This window comes from Solea senegalensis, linkage group LG8 (genome assembly GCF_019176455.1).
Source record: "Solea senegalensis isolate Sse05_10M linkage group LG8, IFAPA_SoseM_1, whole genome shotgun sequence".
NCBI lineage: Eukaryota > Metazoa > Chordata > Actinopteri > Pleuronectiformes > Soleidae > Solea > Solea senegalensis.
The window spans coordinates 22,958,769-22,977,336 of record NC_058028.1 but is presented as its reverse complement, the minus strand read 5'-3'; the positions used below and the strand labels follow the sequence as shown (position 1 = coordinate 22,977,336).

The window sequence follows — 18,568 nt, the reverse complement described above, 5'->3', positions numbered from 1 at the left end:
ATTGTTATTTCCTGTTTGGGAGCAGGGTGGCTTTCTTTACAGAGTCAAAACACAACTGCAGTTATTGTGGAGGGGGACAGGGAGGTTATCAGTGAACACACACACACATGCACACAGGTAAGATTCTTTCATTCAGTGCTCAGGTGTTATCTCTCTTTCAGGTCTGCCTCCTTTTCTTTCTTTCTTGATATGACCTCCTGGGCCATCACATGCTACTGTGTAGTCTAGCTGGGATTGACGTTGCTGCTACACACAAACACACACACGCACGCACACACTTACTGATTTACTCTACGTACAACACTGAAAGGCATGTAAGGGGGTATTGATAAGTGCTTCGCATTGATCCTGTGTATTGGAGATGGTGGAAAATGAGACAGCAATGTCGGTCCCCTTATACAGTCAATTATGCTGAGTCAAGAAAGTACAAGTGTGTGTGTGTGTGTGTCAGGCAGACGGTGTCCCATCACCTCAGGGAAGGCAGAGATAAGCAGAGTGTATGGGCTGAGATAAGATGGGAGCAGACAGTGGGGAGACTGGCTGACTGTAAGTGAGTCACATTAGAGAGAACTGCAGCTTTATGGCCTCGCTGGGCCCGAGGACACTTTTATTCTAATAAAAATGGCTGGAAAACATGTGCCTGTCTCAGGCTTTCATGGCACAATATAAATACACTACATATAGACGGTACAACTACAGAGGTATTGTCCACAGTGGGAAGTAGATCTGCATCTCACACACGTGAAACTTCAAACTTGTTAATTAGACATGACCTGATTCCATTCTCGAGCAATAAACGAGCATGAATCATGACACATGAACTATGCTTTAGCCTATATGAGTTCTGATTTGTATAAAGATAACTTACATGATATATACGGTCTGGAAGTAGAAGCGTGGCATCTCTGTTATCACTTATCATCGATATTTTCCCAATACATTTGAAAAATACACCAGTATAAGCAACTCTTATAGGTGCAGAAGGCCAGGATCACGAGTAACGTTTATGGATTGTTGACTTCTGATCAACAGGTCGTCATCGCTCTGTTCTATTACTCTTTGCCGATATTGACACTTGTTTAACTGCATTAATCGTCTGACGTCTTTTTAAATCTTTCCCTATTTTTTATTTTTATTTTTCTTTGAAGCGTAGGGAGTTGTTGTTGATGCCGGTACAGAGTAGATGCAATAGAACAGCCAACAGAAGCAGGAGTGTCCACTCTCTCTGAACTGCATTGTGATTTTACAGCCACAGTCTATAAAATATAAAGACAACTGTGATATGATAAGGAGTGCAACAGCAGATTCAAGATGACACAAATAAAGGAATGAATCATGTACTTAAAATCCGTTCTAATTTTTAGGAAAAAATAAAACACATTAGCCTTAATTGTACGCAAAATGGAAGTCTTGTAATATGGTATATAACATTGTTTTACATTCCTGTTTTATAGCACCACATAACTCGCGTTTTTTGGTAGCGAAGCAAAAGAGTTAGTACTTTAAAGACGTGGCAACTGCAGAGACACATGCCAGTGCACAATTTTGACAATATCAGTGGCATTTCTGATGCATTATCTGCATTAGCACACCTAAAATGACATGGTTGACATGATTACATTCATTTTAAGATATTAAATGTGTCTACCAACTGTAAGCTCAAACGTGTTACTGCTATCCAGCTTTCAAATCTAACTTCAATGAGATCAGGCTCAGAAAATCTATCTATCCGATGAACACAGCTGCAGATGCATGCAAAGAATATGTGTTCACTGAGTGCCACTTTGTCACATTCATCATCTAAACAAAAAAAAAGAAGAAGAAAAACAAGTCACATTGGTAAGTTTTGCGACATACAGGCTTTTTCTTCAGAGAGTGAGACAAAGGTGATGTGTGTGATAAGAGGCGGCGCCATGGCAGTGGCAGGACACAACACTGAACCCTCCCTTTGCGCTCGCGAGCACCCACACACAAACTGATAAGCATCACCTTCATCCCTGGACCAGGCTCTGTCCTTCTGTCTCAATCTCTGCTCTGAAGCAGTGAGTGAAGAGACCGAGCACACAGAGGACACAGGCCGGGAGGAGACGAAGCACAAACACATGATACGTGGGCAGACAGAGGAGGACGGACGGAGGTGCAGGAGGGGAGGAAGCAAAGGGCAAAGGCTCAGACACAGGGGGTGTAATAGTGTAACAGGTGAGACTGAGAGCAAACATGTCTTTAGCGTCCACTGTGTTTGACTTCTTCGTGACCAAACTGAGCATTTCTGAAGACATGGCTCATTTAAAGCAGGGGCCCCGAGAAATCTGTCAAGAATGTCACAACTTACAACAGGTTTTAAAAGATTTAAAACACTGAACGTGTTCCAAAGATGACAATCAAAGACAGTGCATTCTTTAAAGAATGAATGCATGCGTGGAAATGTTTACCTTTGCATGAATTAAAGGGAAAGGAAACGAAATCAGTGTCTGTGATGGAATATGGAGTCGTGAAAATGCCATGAGAATCTAAAATTATTAGGAAACTATTACTTTTTTTTTATGTCATTTACTTACATGTATCTGCCTGCTGCCTTTACACATCACACACCATATATATAACATTTATTTTTCATTTTCTTTTTGAAATAAAATCATTAATTCATCACTTAAAGACAGCAAATAAATTAATTAAACAAATTAAAAAATGAAATTCCATGCATATTGTTGTTTAATTTTGGATTATTAATGCAACATAAATTCAGATTTACAGGTTTTAACTTTTATTTTTATTGATTATGATTAAAAGGTATTCAGCTATTCATGTGACCTACTCTGGACTTCATAAATGAAATGTTATGGAAAAGACAAGAAAAAATGAAATAAAATAATTACTTATGAATCAATGATTATAAATTGGTGAGGCTTATTTATTATTTATTACTTATTTAAACTTTCTATACCTAGGATGTCAAATCTCTTTTACAAATGCAATCTGTAAATATGTGGATTAATAAAATGAATTGAAATTGAAAAATAAAAAAAAAGTGTGGCAAACAAATCGAGGTCAAACCTTATCTACATCCATCTGTTTACAAATGTGTAAGGTGCCAAGTGGAATGTGTTTGGGGACAAAAGGACAATGGCGAACGAGGAAAAGACACTATCAACACATCCAAGTATTTGTGACACACCTTCTTTGACACAAGCAGCAAATATGTCCTGACACCTGAGTGCAAAGAGTGGGAGTGTCGCTCTGTCAGCGCGAGCGCAGATCAGATGAGTGACTTGTGTCACAAGACACAGCAGATAATGACACAGACGCCAACAACACTGCTTTATCTCTTTCATCACGAAAAGAAGACAAACAGATATAATGTCACGCAGAAAGTGTCAAATCCCTCACCTGCATTATCCAAACACTTGATGAGAGACATGGAAAAGCATTACGATGCTTTAAAAGACGGATTTTAAGGGGGAATCCACTCATCTGTGTGATTGGATTAAGTTAGCGACTATCGCGATGAATTATTCAGTAAAAAAGAAAGACGCAAGAGTAGCACGGAGGAGGTTTATTCCCCCTTTAAAATATTATTTTCTTTGTTAAAATGTTACCCTGTGTACAATAAAAACACTTGTTTTTACACTAACATTTAGAAGGCTAGGATCAAGGTAAAGTACAAGTCTATAACTATATGTTACAGGCTCATATTTGTCATCGCAAAAAGACCAAAACGAAATATTAACTATTGTGTGAAAATAAAACAAAACCTTTACTAAAACAGGGTAAAATCAGGTCAAATTTTATCTAATCTTGCAAGCTAAGGTAGGTACTTTCAAACAGACGGTGTGGGGAAGTGTTCTGTGGATGTGAGTCAGTGTGTACTGCTGATAAGAAAACACATGGACATGTTGTGACGGACACCTGCGACCTGAGTGATAAAAAATGTGGAATAAATGAATGAACTTTATTTTCTACTTCTACATGAATATTATTTCTTTATAAAGTACTTTTAGATTTAGATTTACCTTTAAAGCTCTATATTCTGATCACTAACACTGATGAAGAGAGTTTCCTCAGTGACATGAGTCTCTCAGTCTTTGGGCTCTGATAGTAAATCTAGGAGAAACGTATCCAGTATCCCACAACACTGTGTCCAATAAGGAGCCAGAACTCCACAAAGAGGCAGTCCTGCCTGCTTGTGAGGTCAGGCTGCCGCCTTCACCAAACATGTTCATGAGGTGACGTGAAATGAAGCCAAATTATAGCAGATTTAAGGTATATTTTTGCAAAAAAAAGCTGTGTGCAAATTAGCACATACTCTAAACAGTGTATCCTATGGTAGTAAAATAGCAGCATGCATGTGAATATATTAATATGAACTTGTTTTGACGTAACTATAGATTTTACCAATAGAGTCAAAAATACCTTTCATTTTTGAATAATATACAATGACTAATAATGCCACACACAACTACACGGTTGCACACCAGCCTCTCAGCAGGGAAAATATCCGTATCGACATCAATCACTGCCTTATTATGTTATTGTGCATGATATTTGATTAACATGTTGATGGATATTAACGCGTCTGAGACTTGACAATATCAAACCAATCACATAGACGCCACCACAAACAATTCACTCAGACGGTCCAGACTGATATGAGATATGAAATAAAACGTCACTCAACTGACAACTGAAGATGACAATAGGTTGTTTTTTTTTTATGAACTGTTCAGAAATGTAATATAAGATGATATAAAAGATAAAAGAGAAAGTTGAGGTTTGCAAAGTAAACCATTAAAGTTTCCTACCTGATCCTGCATCCATGATGTTAGAATGTCCTCTGCGGTCAGCTACCAGCCCTGATGATCCGGGCATGCTGACCGGCTCTGAACGAACCGGCTGGATCCTATACACACGAAGATGAACGTGAATTAGGACAACAGTAGAGCGAACGGTAAAGGCAGGTGTACACAACCTTCATCATCATTGCTGCAATAGTAAACATACAGCAGACTGTATGTAAATCTAATGTATTTAAATTCAGGAAAGTAAACATGGTTATGTTTAGGAAAATGAAGGTGTCTGGGCTTAAAATGACACTACAAATGTGGTTATGGTTATGGAGTGATTTACCAGTCATACACAAAGAGTCTTTGTGGAATTCTGTATGCTACTTCACCTGAATTCTTCTGCTCCTGTCATTTAAGACATCTGCTAGGTGTCATGTAAGTATGTGGGTCTTAACAAGTTGCTACCCAGACAACCTGTAGGCTTGTTTTGTTTTATCCTGTGAGGCCAGTGTTATCAACCTAAATCACTCTACATCAAAATGTAGCCTTTATAAGCACAGACTTTTACATTTGGTTGCGTAGTCACAAGTACCTGAGACTGTGTAGGTCTAAATCATCTGTGTCAAAGTCCAACAGAGGTTGTGGGACATCAGTGGGTCCCTGGGACTGAAGCACTGAAGAAGAGGAGGAGATGACCGTTGTCTGTCCTGAAGGGTGAATGGTCTTAAACTGAAACTGGGGGCCCATCCACAGCCGCCGGTGTGGCCCTGTGTGGGTCACAATCTCCACCTGAGAATATAAAAAGGTATATTGTTTGGAAGCATAGACAATAAATCTGTCAGGCAAAAACCTAAAATAGTCTAATTTAAAGCCCAAGTAGACAAGATTGGAAGAAAAGTAGTTGAAAAATAGAAAAAAATAGTTCGACTGCAGCTGTCCATGGTGCGCTCCTCTTTTCACATGAGCATGGACACGTGAACACTCTTTGAACATGTGAACTGCATTTCTCATTCATCTATGTTAGATGATTTTCTTATTTCAGTTCTTTGCAGCATAGGCAGTTGTTGCTGGTGATGGAGAAGTGATCTGTCCATTGAAGGGACATGCTCTAAATGCAGAGTAGTTTTGAGACAAAGTAGATTGGACAAAGTCTCCTGTGCTGGGACAAACTAAGCAAAGCCAGTAAAATTGTAGGTGTAACTTCATCAAGTGTTGGGCTGTATGCTGGTTCACTGTCACACTATCCTACTCTATATGAACGGATCAGAACCATCAATAATGTGATCAGTAACACCTGTGTTTTTACTGCTGTGCAAAGTGTCCACCACAGATCACTGACACACACAAATATGCCTTCTGTACCTCACACACAATGCATATGATGAGGAAAACAAAAACGGCCTACTTGTAGTGACATGACGTCAAGTATAGCCAACATTATCAGCAATCATATTCTAGGGATTGTTGAAACACAAACACATGCAAAACACGGCAGAAATGGTGGTGGCTACACTCTATTCAGTACTAAGATGAACTCAGTTACATGTCCTCCAGCTAAAAGCTTCATCTGCTCCCGCACCACTCACACTCTGACAATGATGTTATATCTTGTGATGGTCGTGTGTGCGTTGGGAGTGCTGCTGGAATGATGGGAAGTCTTCCCGGAGGGTTAATACAAGTGTGACACTCGCAACAGTATGGAAGCAAAGATGAGGTGAGGTCTACTGGGGAAATAAGATAGTGCTGGCATGGCAGGCACTCTGTGGGTGCTTGAGCTGAGTGGCACTAATGTTGACTAAAAGTAGTAGAGGAGAGGGCTATGGAGTAGGTGACATAAACATTGGACTGTAACTGCCTCCTCTGTTCTTCATCTCCACTCTCACTTGAATTTGCTGGCCAATCATGCCCTGCCTTGGACTCATACTTTTCGTTGCACTCCCACGCTAACTCTGACTTTTCAACTCCCTGCAGCACTTAACACGTCTCTGGATGTCTCTCTGTTCACATTTCATTATCTTTACCCTGCACACGTGTGTCTCTCACCTCAGCCCAGCTCTCAGCTCACAGTCTCAGTCCACTCTGGCTGCCAGGTGCCAACATCTCACTCAGGAGTGAGATGTTGGCACTGCTTATTCTCCCATGTGCGCGTTCACATTTATGAACACACGTGTTCAACAATCGAAATAACAGATATACAATTTCTAGCCATCAGTATTATCTTGTATACTTTTCATTATGTTGGAAATCTATTAAAAAGTACAAGTACTAACTTGTCTCTCCATGATTTAAAAAAGAAACACATCTATGCACACAAGGTCCAGTTACAGTTATTCATACTGCATGTCAGGACAAAACTCAAGCCATGAAACTTAAAGGTGACATAGAATGCTTGTATCACACATATATGTTAGTTATGGAGGTCTACTTACATATATTAACATGTTTTCATGGTTAAAAACCTCCTAATCGCTGCAAACGAGCCGATCAAAATATCTCCTCACTGACGCTCTCGTCAGCAGCGCTGTTTCAGACCAAAACCACACCCCCAGAACGTGGACTGTGTTGTGATTGGCCAGCCAACGAGAGCTTTCCCACTGTCCTGTGATTGGCCAGGTACCTGGAAGTGACGTAATAGATAGGCCAGCTCTCAGATCCACAGCTCCCCCTCTGGCACGGTGGATGCTCTGCATCTCAGCAGCTACAACAAAAGTAGTTCTTCTTCTGCGGTTGAATGTACGCAACTGGATGTGCCCGGACTAGTGCCCCCACCAGGAGGCGCTACGGTGGTGAGAGGAGTGGTGCGGATTTCTGATGACGACATCAAATTAAGGAAGTGCCGATCCGCTTCCCAGAGCCCAGGAAAACTGTTTGTTCTGAAACTTTAGGGTTTCATAAACGAGGTAATGACGCAGATACACACACAAACGCAGCGTTAATTGGAGCTTCTGGGTCTATGTGGGCTTTAAGGAACTCTTTGTGGACTTCCACAGTAAATGTACAGCTCTGGACAAGTTTCGTATTTCTTCAGATTTGTAATTCATATGTAAAAATGTCATATTTTTACATTGTTACACTGTTGCTATATTTTGATTCAAATCTGTGTGAGGATATTTCGGCTGTTCCTTGAACTTTAAAGGGAATTTTGAGTTGTGTTTTTTTTTAATGGTTAGAATGAGAAGTGGGTTTAGGCTAGGGAATACATTATGTCTATGAGTGTCCTCAATAAGAATCATCTGTGTATGTTTTTTTGCGAGTTAACACCATTAATGTCCCACCCAGCCGCAGAGCTTAACAGCTGCCAGGATGCGTCTTTGCTGCTGCAGGATGGAAGGTCCAGATGTTACAGTCCAGTGTGACAACCCCAAATCTGCCTCCCTTTTCCCAACTCATCAAGAAAGAGCCAGTCACGTGTTGCCTCAGGTTGGCTTTCACGGCCCGAGATTATGTTACCCTCTGTGCACTGGGTACTGAGCTGGACTGATCGCCAAAACAGTTGTTTGCTGCCTCAAAAAAACACATCAGACTTATACATTTCAAAGCGAGTGTGAGCTAATTTCTTAACATAATGATCCTTATTTGGGGACATTTGTTGTTACACTGATAGACACAGGTAGCTACAACATCTACAGCATGGATGCATCATATATAGTATAATATTCTGCTATGAAGAGAAGATCTATACAATAACCACAGTTTAAACTGATTAATGTAACTACATTAGTATTTAACCAAATGTAAAATATGGGCTCAGTCTCTTCTTTTCCTAAATTAAAATTGTTTTGCAAAAAAGGTCAAAGTGGCACACTGTAAATAGCAGATGAGTGTGTTTTTTTTTATTGCCTCAGTGGAGCAATATCTATAAGGAGGAGGTTGTCAGATCATTTAATGACTTGAGAATATAATTTGATTTACTTGCCTCTTCACGTTTCCTGTACCTGCAGTTTAGATCTTCCATGAGTGCTTATGGTGAACCCTACACCCATGAGCCTCATGTCATATTAGAAGTGGGTGTTCAGATGAGTTACTCGGCCTCCTCACTGTTCATCAGGTGTGGAAAAGAGATTGTGACTCTTTGATTGCAAAAGTGAGGTGGATTGTTTTACTGTTTAGGAAAATCTGAATTGTTTATTGAAAAATCACGATAATAAATATATTTACTTCAATTCTATACATAGACTTTACCTCACCTCAAGATAAACGTGAAACCTCATGGAACATGGTGGATTCACGCTAATTACGCCTGCAGATAATGGATGATAATGTAATTAATATGATACTAATTCAACCATGCCTTTATCTATTGAGCATTTATTGTCCTTAATAGTTATTTTGATCTCTCCAAATATGGAGAACTAACTAGAATAAAGAAAGGTCAACGTGTACCTGATCTAGAAACCTATGTTTGACTTTAGGTGGATCATTTCATGCTAAACTCTTTAATATTTAAAGTATACGTTCGGAAGGTATTTCTGGCATAGATATATGCTACACTATGAAGAGCTTTACTATCGCAAACCCCAAACACTGGCAACTGCATCACGACCACCGTTCCACATGGAAGTCACCCATTTAGTGCAACGGAGAATTTTGCTCCTGGCAACCTATCATGTAAGAGATGAACCACAGCCTCAGCAAGCTAAGTGGGGTGAATTTTAACCATTCAATTATGCATGCAGTGGAATTATTGATGGTGAAAAACGTAGCACTGTAGGTTACCTGTCTGCACCGAGGATGAGTGCTATCAGAGGTAACCAAGCTGAAAGGCTGAGTGTGCTGGATTTTACTAATATGCGTTGAACACTGACCGAGTACTGATCTTTTCAAAGTAGCACAGGACATGCGATTAGAAAGAAGATATACAATGAGCAGTCCAACCGGTGTGAATATAAGATCTGACATTGTTTGCTTGTTGCTTGTTTTGTTTCACAAAATTCTACTAAAAAGCCAAAACAAATGTCCCGGTGAAACAGAAAGAAAACTGCCTTTTACTCCAACATTAGTGGGTATACGCTTTTTTTTAAAACCATGGCTAAACCCACAGAAAAGGTGGTTGACAACACAACACAGGAGAAAGCACCATGACACTGACAGCGTCACAGTGGTCACAATTTAGAGTCGTCACTTTACTGTCTTTCACTTTCAGACTGTTGCTTGAACTGTGCGCTCCTAATATTGCCCTTTAAAAGGTGCAGCCTGGTGAAGACTTTGAGACTAGCCTGTCAAAATAAAGTCAATAAAGGCAAAATGACCGTGGTCATCCAGGTGTTATGTTACCGCTTACGCTAACTGGAACCAAAGCTGATAGAACCTGCGTCCACTACAGAGTCATTTGACCTGGAATTGAATGTCGGGTTGTACCCATTACCATTGCAAGTCGCAATTTTAGAGGCCGGTTTTTCAACTGATGTGTCAACTGATAAGAAGGTCCAGTGCAGAAGCAAATGTCAGTTACTGTCATTGATTCCACATGTTTCTGCTAAAACCCCAGAGCTTCCAAACTAAAACCAAACTAGCAGCATTCCATTGACATTGTGATGTCACCAAAGGTGCTCATGATGTCATGCAGAGAGGAAGGAGGAGAATGCAAAGGACAATAATAAAGAGGAAGCTGACCAGGCAGTATAGTTGACTGCAGCTTAGATAAAATAACATCAATAAAAATAAATCAGAAATGTATGGGCGTAAAAGCAGCGACCAATGAGCTTTCATTGAAATGAATATAGGTTTGAGTGGAGGTTTTACCTGAGAGAGCCACTCCTCATCCTCCTGGCCACTGTGGTCTGATGCGAGGCTGTCTGAGGATTCATGACGTGTGATCGGGCCTGGGCTTCCTGGGGACATCGCTGAGAGAAAACACACACACACACACATGGTTATATGACGGTATTGCTAATGACAATATTGATATTTGGAAACTAGCAACTGCCAATATTTTGTATTGGTGTCCAATATCATCATAGTCACAAAAGTGTAAAAGTCTTTGACATGATTAGAGGTGACACTGACAGAGAACAAGGGGAAGATTTCAATGAGTATAAGACATAACTGATTCGTCAAAGGAGGGAAATGAATCATATATTACTAATCAGCTGTTTACAAAGTCAACGATGACAAATCATTTCATAATGTGTTAGTGTCTTTGGGGGTTTTCTGATATGATATTTGGCAGCTGATATCAATAAATGTCTAACAAGTAGGCAGACAGGAGAAATTAAAGAACAAGGATACACTTAGCAGCACCAAATGATTCATAATCAAACCTTTATTTATTTATTTGTTTGTTTGCTATTCTGCAAGTTTTGTAAATGTTTTTTATTAATTATAACTAAGGAAACCAAATGCACTGTGACAACACCTCTACTGCTGCTGCTCTTACACATGATTATGAGTTTGACATTGTTTTTCAATTGAATGTTGCCTGTAGCAGCACTGCCCTGTGGGGCAATACAGTTTATCTTATTATCTTATTCCTAACTATACTAATTTTTTTTTTTTTTCCGATAGTTAAGTATCAGAATAATCAGATAATATCAGAATCTTAATGAATGTGTCTACAATTTCCTCACATTAAGGGATAAACTACATATTCATTAATTGGGAAAACAACTGACGGATTCATTAATGGTGATGTTTTTCTTCACATATATGCGGGTCCATGACAGTGTGTGTGAAAAAGCTATTGGGAGTGAGAGAGACAGAGAGAGCAAGACACTCCAAAACAGCTGAGGCTGTTGCAGGCTTGAATAAGCAGGCGAGGAGAATAAGGACAATGTAAAGAATCAGTCCTCTGTCTGTGTCCCATCTCAGGGATGAAGTTGGGTTGAGACACGAACGGCTAATAGATATGTCAAAGTCCACATCTGGAGCACAGGAGGTTCTCCTGTCTTTATCCACACACACACACACACACACACACACACCAGGTGTTTATAGACCCCTGATAGAGGCTCTCTTCTCTGTAAGACCAGTGCATAATATAATGTTTCTGATTATTTTACTGCCATTTCAGTAACATATATACTATTGTCTTAAATGTATAAATCAGATATTCACAAGAAGAAGTGAGTTATCTTCATAATCTGTGAGTCATTTAAAACAAATTCACACACACTCTTAATAGGGTGGAAAAGAAATCTACAAATGCATTTTGCAACTCCCCCAAAATAATAAATAAAAAATAATCTCCCATGACACTTGTGTGGGTCCCAAGTCACTCTCTAGTAATTACATGTATTTGTTTCTAAATGGGACCATACATTATTTCATCGTGTGGTATTTAATGAGACCTGAGACTAAAGATTGAGAGCATCCTGACGGAAATGTTCGCTGACATTATAAATCCAGTAAGAAGTAGCCTCATTTTGTCATAGCCCTATATACAAACCACTGGCGGCTATTTGAGAAAATACAGGTTTCAGATACTTCTGCACAAACAGGAGGCTCATACAAAAAGGTTCTATATGAAGTTCAAAACAAGATGAAATGGTCAACAAGTTCCCACTGAATACCGAGACGTATTAGCTTAAAACCTTGAAAATAGCTGTTTATCTAATTTGAAACAGACTGGCAAATTATATATACGAGAGCTTATGGAGACAGGATGAGAGTTCAGATGGATTAAACGTAATTTTTGAAATAAAACGTTATCTTATTTCATTTGCTGGCAAATAAAGCTGGGTAGTGGATGACTGGAAATCTGGATAATGATTTTATTTTTTTAGACCGCACTTCTGAAGTATTCTCAAGCTACTGAGAAATGTGTATTGGAAAACAAAGTCATTACAAACTCAACAGAGAGAAGTAATTGTAATGAAAAGTAATTTCTAAGTAACTGGATAGTGCTGTGTAAAATCCACACCTTATATACAATATATATATTCACATGAAACCTGGAAAGAAAAGACACAAATAAAACTGTACACAATACTGCAAATACAGCATATGGTTACCCCTTCTTATACCACCTTTAGTTCTTTACAGTGCACGACATTAACTTAAAGTTAGATAAAGATAAAGTTAGTTTTTATTAATCCCCTTAGGGAAAGTATTCCTCTGCATTTTGACCCATCCTAGAATTAGGAGCAGTGGGCTGCCACACTGAGTGGCGCCCAGGGAGCATTGGGGGTTGGGTACCTTGCTCAGGGGTACCCCAGCCCTTTTTGGCCGGGTGGGGATTTGAACCGGCGACCCTCCGGTTACAAGTCAAGTTCCCTTTCCCCTTGGCCACAGGCTGCCCAACTTGACATAATACTGCCCCTGTGTGTTGGTTTAGACAGCATGTCATCGATACCAGACTGAAAGATGTGATGTGTAACACAGCCGTCCCCCAAAAGTCTGCCGTCATATCTTTCATAGAGAGCGAGGTGGAATAAAGACTTTGAACAGACGGTGTAAAAAAAGAGGCAGTGACAGTTTGCTGGGCCTTTATCTGCACTTTGAAATGAAAGCGAGAAAAACAAAGCCTTTGCTGTGTTACTTATTAAACAAACACCCTCCACTCCTGACCTACTCTACTACTACCATCTCTCTCTCTCCCTCCTTGCTCTCTGACCCTAGGGGCCAATAGCTGTTCCCTAATTAATTATTGATGTTCTGAAGCAGTTGGTGGACTGGCTAGCTCAGGTTTCCAGTGGGGGAGCTTTCAATGGCCAGAGCTGTGGCCAGGCTCCAGTGTGGGGAGCTAGTGGTCATCCCCATGAGTCAAGCAGAGACACAACACTCTGTCTGTTTGATAATGTAAGTGTATGTTAGTGTGCATGTCAGGAGCCAGACTGACCCTAGCAGTTACAGTCATATCTACTCATTTTAGTGTCCGGCTCGCCAGCCACTCTGACCTCTGCTTTTACAATGCTCATTAGTGGCTCTTAATAGACAGGACGTCAATAAAATTTCACAGAGAGAACAAGTGCAAACTTACTTGCGATGCACTCAAGAGAGGAGTCTGAATGTATGGTAAGACCTGATAGAAATATCTGATTTTTTTAATGGCCTGGAAGAAACAAAGAAACTGTCAGACAAGAACGGAGAAGCATGTGCGTATTCAGTGATCCGTGCGTCACAATGTGGTACCTTATACCAATACAGCTTTGTATAGAAATGTTAAGATAGGGAAGTATGTACTGAATGCTTTGACCTCAGTTATCATGTCCTAATGCCTGTATGGTTTGGATTATGAAGTCTTGGACTATTTTAGAATCAGAGTCATGCAAGCCAGCTGAACACACACACACACACACACACAAAAGAGGTGTTATATAATTCTAGTAATTGATTAATTGTTCCATCTTTTGAACTGGTAGGGTTTCCTGGTACATAAAATAAATGAGTAATTAATATTAACCTTGCCTTGTCGTAATCTTACTATATAGCCAGCCAATTTTACGAAGGCATTCTGCTATATATTAAGAAAGAAACCTGCTCTTGTTTGTTGTTGTGCCCATATCAAATATACAGTAACTTTATTATTATTATTGTTTGCAAATCTTAAGCGAGCCATCATCACATTTGGAGTTCTGCAAGGATCCAAGGCTTCTTTCTTATTGAATACCTACATGCTGCCCCTTACTCAGATTATAGAACAGTATAATATATATATATATATATATATATATATATATATATATATATATACACATATATATGTATATATATATATATATATATATACACACATATATATATATATATATATATATATATATATATATATATATATATATATATAGATATAGATATGTGTGTATACATACATAAATAAAAATAATAATAATCAAGCCTGAAATCTTGGTGAATTTACCAACCAGGACCTATACGTCAACTAGCGGTTTTAAGCCTATATTAAGTTTATGGCTTAAAAAATGCTTACAATGAACTTGCATTTATAAAACACAAATTCCAGCCAGCTCATAAAAACAAAAGCACTGTCAAAGAATGGAATGACAGCGTTTAATTTGTTTTCTGTAATAACCACCCTGATGATTATGCACTTGTGTACTCGCATAAAAAGGAGGACAACCTCCCCTCCGTTGCTGAGAACAGAGTCGTCTGTGTCACAGTCTTTATTGACTGTGGCGAGGGGGGTGTTTTGTTGTGCTGAAGGCCTGTAGCCAGTGGCCTGTTAGCCAGAGCAGTGAAGCAGGGAGTCAGAACAAGAACAAAGGCTGCCTAGGTATTGATGTAGCCTAACCTCCCGGGGCCTGGGGCCTGGGGCCGGACAGGCTGATCTCCATGATAGATAAGGGCCTAACAATCTGATAGATCTGGAAAACTGACTGCACAGTGGAGAGAGGATAGCCGTCTTGTCTGCTCTGTTCAGTTTTCTCTCCGCCTCGTCCGTTTTATTTGTATGATTTTAATGATCTGTTAGTGTTTCATTTCTCCTTTCTCCTCTTTGACCTGCCATACTTGATCTGCCATACTTGCTTGGCTCCTGCTCGACTGCACCACCTGTCTCTCTTCTCACTTTCCTCTCTTCTCACTTTCCTCTCTTCTCGCTTTCTTCTTTTGAGTAGCACTCTGGCAGATAGTTGCTGGCATACTGACAGACTGGAATAGCTTAGTCATTATACATCATTCAAGGTGTATTTGACTGACAGCTCCTTCATTCACCCTGCACTACACTTACCCCATCCTTTCTCTGCATCTCTTTGATTACTGACCCAGTCATGGCGCCATGGTTTCTCTTTACCAAACGCCTGATGCTCCAAAGCCTTCGCTCTGGCCCCTCTCACAGAGCAATTAGATCTATTGACAAGGCAACTGTGGCTAGCCTGTCATGGGCCTCAAAGTCTCAAGAGAGCAGCTGAGTCAGCCAGTCAGTCAGTCTCCACAATTAGCACATTATATGACAGGTAGTAAGGGAAGGGGGAGGACTATGGCCAAAAAGCATAGCCACTTTTGCTGCCATCATCATCAGGCTGAACGGAGCCAGCCAGAAACCTAGGTGGTAAATTATTCACTGTTTGTTTGTTTCAGACCAACTCTGGGGCGCGGGGAAAAGGTGTCTGTCGAAAATACACTGTCGACAGCCACGTAAAAAACAAAACCTTTGAAGAAAACAACAACTAAAGACATGACATTAAAGAACAATTAATTAAAATTAAAATTGGCCAAAATTGAATGTCTCCAAATCAGATTTGTGATTGGGAGTGGAGCTACTACTGTATACTTTCAACTGGACCAGAGTCTGGCTTAATCTGGATGGAAGAAGCCGGTGCACAGATAAATAAACAGCAGTGACAAAAAATATGGTGAAATTCAACCTGGAACACCTTTGTATTGACAAGGAGACAGATTGTATGCTTCGTCAGCTTAAATAATTGGATATTTTTTAAGTTAATGTACGGTAGGAAGATGGTAGGAATGGTGCTAAACATGCAAAAAAAACTAGCCACATGCTAAACTGCCTAATACGAACAAGCTGACAGTAATAGTGTTTCGCTTCCTAGTGGAGCAAAGGCAAACACACTTAATTAAATTACTGATTCCTCACTAGTAGATTTGATTTCTCACTAGTAATCAAATCAAACGACATAACTGTGCATGCAAATGTACTGACTGTCTATGATTCCATGACCCAGCTCTGTCACGTTTGTCCCATGCACACACAGAACTAAAAGAAAAATGTGGCGATTCAAGATTTCCACCTCCCCTTCTGATATAGGATTCACTGAACACTAAAACCTTGGCTTGACACAGCGTCATTAAAATTGGATCATACAACAGCATCCCCTCTATTTGTGAGTGTACTGTATAATGTGTTTGTCTTTCTGTCTTATCTTTCTAAGGCAGTGCAGTGCATTGCCATCCTCTGTGAGGCTGAGTGCTGCCAGTAGCTGCTGCAGATGGACAGGTGGAGATAGTGACCATGAAGTGGCGCCACCGCTGCCTTTTATCATCCCGTCCTGGAGGCTCCGGTCTGGCCTGACCCCAGCCCTTCCTCTCCTCTTCCTATTCGTTTCCCTGCATACTGCATTTTTAATCAGCCTGGGTCATCCAATATAGAGCCACGAGACCGGAGACCATGACCTGTCAATCAAGCGCTGCCACCTCTTTGCCTTGCACCCTGGTTTTACAGATGTACTCTTGAGTGTTAGGCTTCTTTCCCTCATTCCTCCGGTTGTTTACTACTCCTGGTTCTTGTCAATGTAAAACTTTCTTATGAGAAGTGGATAAGAGATGTATGTATTAGATCTATAGATAGCACTATTATTCCTGCAAGAAACTAATCTCTTTTCAGTTTCCTCTGCAGTGGCCATGATCTTTATGCTCAGCGAACGGCGACTAGACAAGCAGCGTATGGCTGTGCTATAATTCATCCTAAGGTCAAACTGACTCTTTCTCCTGGATCACTTCTCAGTTGTGATGCCAAGCCCTGAGGGAAATGGCAGAGCACAGGCTTGGTGAGGGAAAGGATGCTGGGAAACAGGATGTTAGGAGTCTGCGTTCAAGTGCAAAGCGGAGAAATGGAAGGTGGCACTCCAAGAGTAACTCGCGTTGGTGGTATAGGACACTGGGCCCAGAGGGAAAATGGCAAGAGCACAAGAAGTGGGTAGAGGGGCTGAGCAATTATGTTTATAGCGTTTGGACCTTGCATCAGTTCACACTGGGTCGATTTGGGGAATAAAGAGATGCAGTTGTGCTATCTGGCTATCATTAATTGGATATAAATGTTAATGCAATGAATCCCTCTCATTATAGAGACAATTCTTCTGTCCTGGCTGGCAGAGAGAATGGTGGAAAAGGCCGACGCCTGTGCCCGTCACTCCAACGCGTCCTCATCGCTTTGACACTGGGAGAGACCATTAGCACTAATTTGAGAAAGTATCCTACCAGTTAGACCTGGAGCACAGCAGAAGTCAACAGAGGCGAGTAGAAAGATTAGGGTAAACACAGCTACCAATTGCCCCAGAGCACCCACAAGAGCTAATTACAGATTTTGTGTGTTTATAATTATGGAGTGGGCTCAAAACGGCAGCCTATTTCAGGGGGTGGATTGATTCCGTGTGTGGCCATCCGTGTGCGCTCGCCACTTTTACGATTTGGCCTTTCAGAGAGCAAAACCTAAAGTGCTCACTGCTCTGTACTTGTTATTGAATTAGAGGGTGTTTAGGGTGTCAGCTAATTGGTCTGTGTGTGGCGTCTTATAGCACGGTGATAGCATGTCCTGGAGCAGGCGTGTGTTATGCACAGTGGATTCAAAGTGCAGCACCAAACTGAATATGTGACTCTCACAATTTTCAATGGCAGAAATTAAGAAACAAAACATTAATACTGTGGACTGAAAAGGTCCCTTCACTGCATGTGGCACGAATAAGAGGTTGAGGACTGGCTTTCAACTTAGTCAACATGAAAAATCAGCAGGGAACAGGGATTACCCTCTTGACCTATGATATATATGGTACAGAGACCTATATTTTATGATGCATGCATTCAGTGAACACATGAGTACACACTGTCCTGGCAAAATTATGTGAAAGCCATGCGTGTAACTAGTATTTAATCTCTTTTGCAGTAATCCTTTTATCGTGTTTTTGGTTATTTAAGGTGGACATCCAAAAGAACATCTGAAATCTGTGTGAATAATGACTCACATTAAGAAAAATAATTTAAAACCTGTAATGGGTAGAATTTAAATATAAATAAATGTATGTTACATTCAAACCATTGTCATATGAGTTCACACAATAATGATAAGCCTATCGGCTCCACATGACTATCTCTGTGTCTCTGCAGTATGGTTGTGTTTCCATCTCAATCCTGTGCTGCACAAAGGAAGTGATTCATTT

At 40.3% G+C, this 18,568-nt stretch overlaps 1 protein-coding gene across 3 annotated transcripts in view; it reads right to left on the bottom strand.

Annotated features, from left to right (window-relative positions):
* Positions 1-18,568, bottom strand: part of bcas3 (BCAS3 microtubule associated cell migration factor) — a 310,652-nt gene that overhangs the window by 189,645 nt on the left and 102,439 nt on the right. For all 3 annotated transcript variants that reach the window (XM_044031520.1, XM_044031522.1, XM_044031523.1), the window contains 3 exons: positions 10,524-10,624; positions 5,374-5,570; positions 4,800-4,897 (listed from right to left, as the gene is read on the bottom strand). In XM_044031520.1, coding sequence (XP_043887455.1) covers positions 4,800-4,897; positions 5,374-5,570; positions 10,524-10,624 — 396 coding nt within the window. The remainder of the gene's footprint in view (positions 1-4,799; positions 4,898-5,373; positions 5,571-10,523; positions 10,625-18,568) is intronic.